The sequence below is a fragment of the Montipora capricornis genome, chromosome 2 (assembly GCF_036669925.1).
Source record: "Montipora capricornis isolate CH-2021 chromosome 2, ASM3666992v2, whole genome shotgun sequence".
NCBI lineage: Eukaryota > Metazoa > Cnidaria > Anthozoa > Scleractinia > Acroporidae > Montipora > Montipora capricornis.
This window is the reverse complement of record NC_090884.1, coordinates 3,132,164-3,142,163: the sequence shown is the minus strand read 5'-3', so window position 1 is coordinate 3,142,163 and position 10,000 is coordinate 3,132,164. Positions and strand designations below refer to the sequence as shown.

Here is a 10,000-nt window from a genome sequence, read left to right as displayed (position 1 = left end):
TTTCGTAATGCAATATTATTGTTTGTTTTGTTTTGTTCTGGGTGCCAGCCATTTTGTTTTAACCCCATGATCCTCTACGTGTCACATGTTAAGAATGATGGTTATCAGTGATTGTTCATTTTTTTGTTCTTTGTTAGTAATATGTATCGGCTGTTTTGGGTCATTTGCATTAGTCATGTCTCTCAGACTGCTTTTGAATTTTCACTTGGAATGAAGATTTCAAGCAAAATATTTAATTTTTGTTGGCATCAGCATAACAAGGAAAATGTTTTGAAATAATGGGTGATTTCCATAAAACCAAAAATCTAAAAAGAAATGGGCAAGGAATCAAAATATTGGAACAAAAATAAATTATTCTGGAAAAAAATTTCGGAGATTTGGGGCATATGTCGTGAAGGGGTCCTAAACTTCTGGAATTCCAGAACAGTCAGAAAATCACATCCCGTTGGTTCAGTGGTTGTCACTGTTTACCCTCTTACGCTCTACTTGTTGATGTGATTAATTTCAAGCAGCTAACCAGACAATGCTTTCCTGAGAGTCTGCTTTTCTTTTGGTCTGCACCAAGAACGCGGACTCTGGCCACTTGCAAGGCAGGAAGTCCGCAAATCAGGGGTTTAATTCCGGCTCATTCATGCACACTCAGAAATTTGAAACAACGGTGGTGGTTGTCACTATGCCTGTGCATAAATTAGAAGTGGCCAGATTCCGTGTTCTTGGTGCTGACCAAAAGAAAAGTGGACTGTGGGGATGAGATTGAACTGGCCCTGCAAGGTGGCTATCAAATGTTTATTGATTGTTATTGAAAATAATGATTTGTAAATAATAATAACATTTTGCTGCCCTAGATTGTAGGTTGGGGGTAGGGGGTGTTTTAAACCAAGTTTGTGACTTGTTTGAGAGTTGTGAATAGAGCGGTTTTCAATTGAGTGTCGAAAGTAATTAGATAATTACTTTGGTTTATAATTACTTCACTCTGTGATTGGTTCAAAGTTCTCGCGCCATTTTTTCAACCAATCAGAAGTGAAACCAAAACCACTCGTGGCTCGCGCGTGCACATTTTCCCGGGCTTTCTGTCGGCTACGTGTAATAACTTCGAGTTTTGATTGGTTTACTGGATTGTCTCGGTCCTTTTTGATTGGCCAAAGTAATTACTTTGGTTTTCGTTTTACGACACTCAATTGAAAATCGCTCTATGTAAATGTTTTTGTTAAACCTTTGGCAGTACAATACAGGGCCACAACTTTGTGGCTAAAATTTGCAAAATTGTAACTAAATTTTCATATCTTGTTGCAAAATTACGACTGAGTTTTTAAATAACAGTAATCTGGTCACCATTGGATGTCAATTTGCTTAGTTAATTATTGGTCCCATTTTTTTCATGGCAGCAGTAAATCATTACTGATAAGCAATTGGAGAAACAGAGTAAAAATTGGGACTTCAGATTGATGCAATGTTTTGTTTTGGAATCTTCATCAGCTTGTCGGAATCATAACGCATGAAACATAAAAGGAAACATCTATTTTAAATCAAGTCGTGAACTGTTTACGCATTGATGTAAATTGTCGATCAAAGTAGAGGTTGTAATTGAAAATCTGAAAGCTTTTAGATGCAAAAGAAACCTCAAACCTCGTGAAAGATAAATATGACAAACACTAAAGCGAACGAATGGATCCTAAACGGGAAATTTTGACAACCTCAATGATAAACTGACTGAAACTAAATATTGTAGACTGCAGGCAGTCTCTGGGAGTTAGTCCAACCACCCACTTTGGTCATGCAAGCTATCTGGGGGGAGAATTGTGATCAAGCAAAAATATAGGAACTGCACGATCTTATGTATAACTGACGCGTTCAGAATCTCCCGTTGCTGTGACCAGCAGTGGGAAATTCAGATTGGTCTGTGGACATTGGACCACTGTCAGATTTTTTTGACAAGTTAATTACTTCTTGTCAGATTATGATGCCAATTTGTCTTCGATTTTCCTTGGGAAAAGAGAAGCATGATATTGCTTTTGCTATTGCCATCTGTCGTCACTTTCACTAATTAGAATAAGAGATTCTGAACACATCAGTTACAGAAGATCTTGCAGTCCCTATAGCTTGGCTCAATCACTGTTCTCCCCTCAGCTCGCTTGCTTGACCAAAGTGGGCAATTCGACTAAATCAAAAGGGACTGCGAGCAGTTTATAAAGATTGTTGCAAAATCCATGTTATCTCTGTTTGTTATCAGTTAGTAATGTAGTGAAACAATACAAAATAAGCTGAGTTTTTGGGTGACTGTCGTTGTTTTGCTAGCAATTAGGATGGAAAACAGGTAACAAAGAAAGCAAAATTTTAATCTCTATCCCATCTCAGACTTGCTATACAACACCTAATATTCAAGCAACTGATCAGTTTCCAGGAAAATGATACCCTAATGCAGGGCTCGAAATTGCGACCAATACGGTCGCATTTGCAACTTAATTTTTCCCTTTGCGACTAAAATATCTGGAGAAGTCGCAAATTTGCGACTTGTTGTCACCTTCGTTCTTTCAAAACGAAAGGGTTAGTAGTTGCCACTTTGCTGCTACTTTTGCTAAAATAAACAAATAAATAAATAAATGACAAAATTATTTTGTTTCTCGCTTTGAATTTTCTCTGAAGGTAGCGTAATTGTATAGTAATTTAGCTGCGATGTTACGTGCACAGCTCCATTCCTTCGATCATTCGCCATTTTCAGCAGTTTCTTTACACACAAGTACTGCGGGCTCATATTTTTCTGCTAAACCACTGACAACACAATGCAGCGTGGCGATTTTGCGACTAAAATTTGCGAAATTGCGACTAAATTTTCGTATCTTATCGCAAAATGCGACTGGATTTTTTCGTTAATTTCGAGCCCTGTAATGTAGACTAAAAATCTCTGATTTCTATACCATGCCCTATCCCAGACTAAATTTCGTGACATCAATACCCTTCCTGCATTCATCAATCCGTACCCTAATAAAATGTGCTGCCATGACACATTTTTTTTAATTTACTAGGAAACGCCATTTACAGGATTCCAGTTCCCCAGAAAGACACAAGAAAACCTCTAAGGCAGATGTGAGTTTAAAGCAAAACAAAATTAACATATAATCATCACATGGGTTTTATTAGAAGCCGGGACCCGCGTACTAGCACCCATCCACGCTGAGTACAGTACCTGCCTTTTCTCAAAGCAGGTCTCAAGATCAAAAGCCAGACTACATATAGGGGTGACCGATTACTCTATCACAAGGTCCCTGTTAACCCTTTGACGTCCAAACCAGCCTAAACTGGCCAGACTTAGTACTTTACTGTAACGCCAGAGGATTTTACTCGTCAATGGGGAACCCCTGGAAGTCAATGGGTTAAAATGAATCTAAGCTAACATGCAAAAAATGAACAAAATTCACTGTCCGGAAGGAGAGATATAAACAAGTAAAGTTGCAAAATCAGGAAAAATGAGGGGGTTACAAGATTGGCATTTACCCATGCGTCACCCGCTCATTCGAGTGCACACGCGAGTGGAGCTAAAGGCCAACACAAACGGATTTAAGTGACCATTCATGAATATGAGATGTTTATTTATATTCATTTATATAGGAATTAGAAGAAAGGTGAGTGAAATTAGTGGTATTTGCTTATTTCTGGTGACCCATTTGAATCAGGAGCTGACGCAAGCAGCTTACAAGTTGCGTGTGTGGCTTGTGCGCGCGCGCTTAGCTGAAAACCCTTTCGAGCTTCCTTAAGCTGTTCACTATGATGAGCTTGTCACTTGTTGCCAAGCAGCTATAGTTTATCATCCTCCCCTTGTACGCATCACACCCTTACAATGCAACATCAATAATTGCATTGTGTTTACTATCATGATAATGTTTTTATCTCTTTGTAATCAATAAAAGTATATGGGAAAAGCACACCATGTCTAGCAGGTGCTTGATTGGTCAACCATAGCTTTATAATATTACTACAACATTTGGAAAGCTAAGATTAAGCAACATTTGCACTATTTGTGTTTAGCAAGAAAACCTTGGACGGGTGAAGTATCTTCCTGGCCTTCGTAATCTTGGAAACACATGTTTTATGAATGCAGTTTTGCAGTCGTTGAGGTAAGGTACATGCAGTGCCATAAAGTAGGTCTACAAAGGAGTTTTCCAACAGTCATTGTCCACAACATTCACAGCCAGTAAGACCTGATAGAAAATCTCAGACATTTTGTAACAGTGGCCTTGGCAAAATGCATTCAGAGTGAAAATGGGACCCAGACTTACAAACAAATCTCAATGTAACACAAAAACCCCAATTGGAGCTTGGCAAATGCAGCAAAAGACAGGGGTTTCTTAATGTTACAATAATATTGGCTTTTCCTTTAACTGCGGATAAAGCAAGTCTCGGATGTTACTCTGGGCATCTTGGGTAGATTAAAGAAGTGTTTATTCTGAAGAAACTGTATGTTGAAAATTTTGACCATAAATAGACCTTTTACCAACATAAAGAGCCGCTGTAGACCATGTCCAGTAAGGACATTCTCTTTTTTTTATTGACAGTAACATTCAGTCATTCAGTTGTTATTTCAAGGACCTTCCAGCATTTGAACTCCATACTGATAGTTCATGTGGAAAACAGCCTTACTTCACAAGAAGCAGGAAAACAGATGAAGGGTGAAAAAATAAATTCCCATTACATTATTATTTTCCACTGACATGTTGGTGTTTATGGTATGAGATTGTACCAACAGGACTAATTAATAGACTCAAACATTAACTTTCAGTTCTGTGGTGGAAGAGTTGCGCAAAGTGCTGTGTGCACTTTGGCATGGTGGAGGGGTCCCACACTCTCCAGATGCTCTCTTCTCTGTTGTGTGGAAAGTAGTTCCACGGTTCAGGTAGGTGGGTTCGGCTTTCAGAGTCCAGGCCCCAGATTTTCAAACAATGGATAGCGCTATCCAGCAAATAAACACTAGCGAAACCAATTGAGTTATCCAGTGGACAGTAATTTATCTGGCATATAGCGCTATCCATCATTTGAACAACTGGAGCCAGGTGGCTAATTAGCTAGTATTTAGGGTTCTTTATGTTCCCATTCAAATTCTGGTAAGAGTTTTCCTGATGATTTCACTGTCAGTGCTGACTTCAGAGATTTCAATCTTCCCAAATCGTATCATTTTTCTGGCATTGTTGGTTGCAGTATTGTTCCTGAAAAGAGATGTTATGATTACATTTTCTTGATTCATTATTTCATTGAATTCATTTTATTTATTATGTCATATTTCAGAGGCTACCAGCAGCAAGATGCACATGAATTTATGCACTATTTGTTGGACAGAGTACACACGGAACTTCTCTTGTCTCCAAAATGTTACGGAACAAGTGAGACCATTATAACAGGGATTTTTGGTGGACTTTTACATAGTGAGGTACAATAAGAAACAGTGAACACTCCTTTTCTCACTGCGCCACTCAGAAATCTGAACATGTGTTATGGACTGTTATTGTGTTCAGGAAAAAAAGACTGATTAGGTGATAGAATATTACATATTATTAGCTGGTTTTTTTTTTTTTAGGTTTGCTTGGTTATCTTGAATTTTTGCTGGTCACATCCCTTTAATGACTTTTCAATTTCTTTCAGGTGAAGTGTCTAGTCTGTGGAACTGAGTCCAAAAAGTATGATCCATTTTTAGGTGAGCTTGGTGTACATAATGATGAAATTTCACAAAAGAGCTGACAACTCAGCAAATATGGTGGATTTGGTGAAAGTCTACCAACCCTAACCTAACCCAACAAAAGCCGTTGATTCACAGAAAATGGCAGATGCACCTAAACTTTGCCCAAGAGTCAACCACTCAGCCAATAATGGTAGAATTTCACCAAATTCTTTATTTTTGTCATTACTTGTATTTCTGGACATGGTGGTAAACAATTTCAGGATGATGACCTTAAAAAATTGTTTTTTCAATCTAAGTTATATAATGAGTATGTGTAACTTTTTGGGGAATTGTCTTCTTTTTGCTGGTTCTGGTAAATAATTGAAAAATATTAAAAAATTATGTCACCCTGACAAGGCCAAAAACAATATTTGGCAAGCTTATTCCCTTATTCTAAAAAGTGTACCTAAAATTGTTTATGAATTGTTTATGAAGTGCTCAACAAAGCGCAAAATGAAAAGTTTTTGTTTTGCTCTGAGAGTTTCAAGGTTTTCATTGTTTCAAACTTTCAGTGGTGTTATTGGCCATGAAGATTGTGAAGTGATCAGTGCATTTTAAGAATTTAAGTTGATTAGAACTAATCAAAAATCACCAGGGATCAGAGGCAGGGGTAAAGTGTCCGACGGTCATGCATGTAGTAACCAGGCAAAAATCCCTGGCTCCACCCTTGTCTGACAGATGTACCTTCTTCTCCTTGTAATTATCGACTTGATCTATGTTTTGTTTGATTATTGACTTGGTTACTTTTTTTTCCCAAATTACAATAAAAAATGTAGGACTAGAGTAAGAAGTCAGATGGTCTTCAATATCGTCTATACATTAATGTTTTCAACAGATTTGTCATTGGAGATTCCAGCTGAATTTCAATATAGAAAGTCAAAGTTGAAAGAATCACAAATGTGTCAGCTTCAAGGTATGTTTGTCCACATAATTCTTTTTTTGTCAGTGTCTGGTTGTTTGCACAAATCACATGTATGTTTTTTGATCTTTTTGTTTTCTTTTTGCAGATTGCTTGAATCATTTTGTTTCACTAGAGGAATTAGCAGATTCTGAGCTTTACATTTGTCCAAACTGTAAAAAGAGACAGAGATCTACAAAAAAATTCTGGCTCAGAAGATTACCAAATGTAAGGACAGAATAGTTTACCCTGATGTGTCTCCTGTATGTTTCCTTAGCACCTCACCTGCAAAATTTTAAGGTTTAGTTCTAAGAATGCTGTCATTTTTTTTTTGCCAGTAAGGGTGAATCGAGTTGGGAAAGGGCTCACTCGTTAATGTGTTTAACATAAATTATTGCGATGTGCAAATGAAGCTTTTGTACAAAAGAGAAGTTTAAGAGTCTGAATAGAATGCTCAAACCTCTTACACTTCCCTTTTTTATCTACGAGCCAAGGTATTCTGTGTTTCAATTACTCTGTTCACATATGTATGGGCTGCTGCCGTTGTGCACAGGCCACACCCCAACTTTTGATCGCATTTTCTTAGGAGGAAAAATAGTGCTTTCTTAATATGATAACCTCCCACACAGATGCTCTTAGGGCTTTGTTACGTATTTTCCCCACCAACAACAGCTGAAATGAAAAATCACTTGCGTTTGTGGATTATGGACCAATCAGAGACCGTTTTCCTGTTTTGGGTAAACTCATGTTTGCCATCCGCAGCTCCAAAATGTCGTGTTCTTAACCTCCCTATTAAAATGATACATGACCTAATCTTTCAAAGTTACCCAAAGATTGCCTTGTAGTTTCAATTAACTTTAGCATGCATTCTTCTTTGTACTATTCGTACTACAAAATGTTTTTAAAAAGTGCAGCCTTTGCACGTACTTGTACGAGTTATGTTTCCTTAATCTTACTTTCTTAAAATTTCAAAGGTTTGTAAGTAAAACTACAACTACTGGCTTCTCCAAATGAAGTCTCAAATATCCAACTCTTATTTCCAATGTCTTTTTGTGCAGACTGTAGTCTCATTGAACTTGTTCGTATTTAAGGTTTTGTGTTTGCATCTCAAGCGCTTCAAGTTTCAAGCTTTCCATCGAAGTAAAGTGGATACATATGTCCAATTTCCTGTGCGGGGACTGGATATGGGTCCCTACTGTATGCAAGATCAGGTAAAAAGGTTATTGTGAAAGCACTAACTCTTTGGCAAAGAATAATTCGCATGATTATTACAAGAATTGTTTAAGTGATCTTGGTATTACATTTGCCTTCCACTAGAATCGACATAATGGACTTCAAAATTTCCTGATAACGTAGCTTGAGGAATAATAATATTGAGAAAACACTTGCACACATCTTGAAAGAAACATGCATTACTCAAAAATAATTTGTCTCACTTTTATGCACTATTCAATTGAAACCACACACCCCACCCCCTTCCCCACCCTCGGGACGTAGTGGGGGAATATCAGGGACACGGCTGTGGTATTACGCTTTTGTACCTATGCGTTTCTCTGCGGGTACGAGGACAGTAACCGTTTGTTAGAATTAGCAGGGATTTTTCACCGGGTTTAAATTGCTAGCCTTGACAGAGTGCAACTGGATCCAAGCATCAAAAAACGTCCCAGACGTTGCACCAATACAAATTGTTGAGTGCATGTGATATTATATTTTAATATTTCAGTCACCATCTCGATTTAGAAAGAAAATTGGTTTGAGAAGTCAGTACCTAATAACCATACAATGTTTGGCCAATAAGTATTTAGAAATGCACGAATTCGGCTAAGGCGAGGTCATTTGTCACCTGACCTTAACTGGGTAAAACAACATAGGATTTGTTTGGGTAACATTTCTTTCCGTTCCTTCCTGTCTGCTTTCCCCAGATTCTGCGCACTGCATAGGTATACACAAATTTATTACAACAAGTTGCAAAATTAGTAGAGACACTTCACCTTCTTGGGGCGTTATTAATTTAACTATTGTCTCCCACACTGCAGCCCTCTCCCCCCTTATCAATGTTGCTATTCGAGAAGAGTAGGGAATGAAGTTCCTGGTTTTGTGGCTGGTCCTCTGTGAGTGGTGGGTGGGTATACATGTAGCAGGTCCACATCAGCTTAATAGCTGCCAAAATTTCAACCTGCCCAAACAAATAAATAAATAACATAAACATACTTGAAAGTTTCACTTTGTGCCGCAGGCTTTGCCCCCCACCCAAGAGCACCCAAGGGGGTCTGGACTCCCCAACATTCCCCACCCCCCCCCCCCCCTTCTGAATCCGTCACTACAGATTTGGTTGGTAATTTTGGTTTGCGTGTTATAATTTTTAACCTTAAATTCTAATTTTTAAACTATATTAAATCCTAACACGCAAACCAAAATTACACATTGGCACACCGCTAACAGTAATGAAACCGACAATAACTCCAAGCCTTTGCCAAAACAATACTTTATTTTCATTTAGATTTGCACAGTTTTTCCCTTTTATTGTTTTTCCAATTTTTTCACACTTCCATTTTGTATATATTTCCTTCTCGCGTATTTACATCTTAGTTTTTAAAGGCTTTAGTCTGGAAGCCGAAAGCTTACGTGTTTAGTACACATAAAATTTTTCACCAAAGAACGCTTTTTTACCTGAATATGTCTCCAAAACCTGGTTACTCTTCTGTTTTTAATTATATTAAATCTATTTCTTATATTTCGTAATTAATTACTCTTTTGAGAAACCACCCAAAGATACCCGAAAATCATCAAAAAATTTTCAGAACTCCCTAAAACATTGATTTGTGTAAGAGCATAGGGTTTTGGCGCTGCTTAAAACGCGAACGAGATATTTCCATTAAACCGATTTTGAGCGGTATGAAAACGCCTCTCAGGTGTACCGCCGCCGTATCAAAACCCCCAGGTTCTTGTGCTAGTTAGTAGTGCTAACCAAGCTACAGTCAAGCTCCCCTTGATGAGCTCCTGCTTTAAACTAATAACATCAAGCGTTACACCCCACCCGTGGGGCACAGAAGGTAATTTATTACGGAGTTGTGATTATTCGCCCGGATCCCTGCTTTCTGGCTCGGGTTGCTCGAAGCATGGTTAGCGCTAACTAGCATAAAATACCATGGAAACCTATAGGTTTTAAATACCACTTAACCCGACGGATAGCGCTAACCATGCTTCGAGCAGCCGGCCCCTGGCTGACAATTAATTTGTCGTGTTCTTGTCTGTTTTTGCAAAGGACGAAAATCCCAAAGCATATTTGTTTGATCTGGCAGCGGTTGTTGTTCATCATGGAAGTGGGTGAGTATTATGACGACCTGTGCGTTTATGTTGCAAGTGAGAAGTGAATTGAATTGGATCATGCTGGG

At 38.2% G+C, this 10,000-nt stretch overlaps 1 protein-coding gene across 1 annotated transcript in view; it reads left to right on the top strand.

The window, feature by feature from the left end:
* Nucleotides 1–10,000, top strand: part of LOC138038482 (ubiquitin carboxyl-terminal hydrolase 3-like) — a 15,825-nt gene that overhangs the window by 1,046 nt on the left and 4,779 nt on the right. The window contains exons 5-14 of the mRNA XM_068884358.1: nt 3,024–3,084; nt 4,024–4,112; nt 4,551–4,664; nt 4,775–4,888; nt 5,278–5,419; nt 5,632–5,683; nt 6,543–6,620; nt 6,715–6,833; nt 7,697–7,816; nt 9,871–9,932. Of these exons, the coding sequence (XP_068740459.1) occupies nt 3,024–3,084; nt 4,024–4,112; nt 4,551–4,664; nt 4,775–4,888; nt 5,278–5,419; nt 5,632–5,683; nt 6,543–6,620; nt 6,715–6,833; nt 7,697–7,816; nt 9,871–9,932 (951 nt within the window). The remainder of the gene's footprint in view (nt 1–3,023; nt 3,085–4,023; nt 4,113–4,550; nt 4,665–4,774; nt 4,889–5,277; nt 5,420–5,631; nt 5,684–6,542; nt 6,621–6,714; nt 6,834–7,696; nt 7,817–9,870; nt 9,933–10,000) is intronic.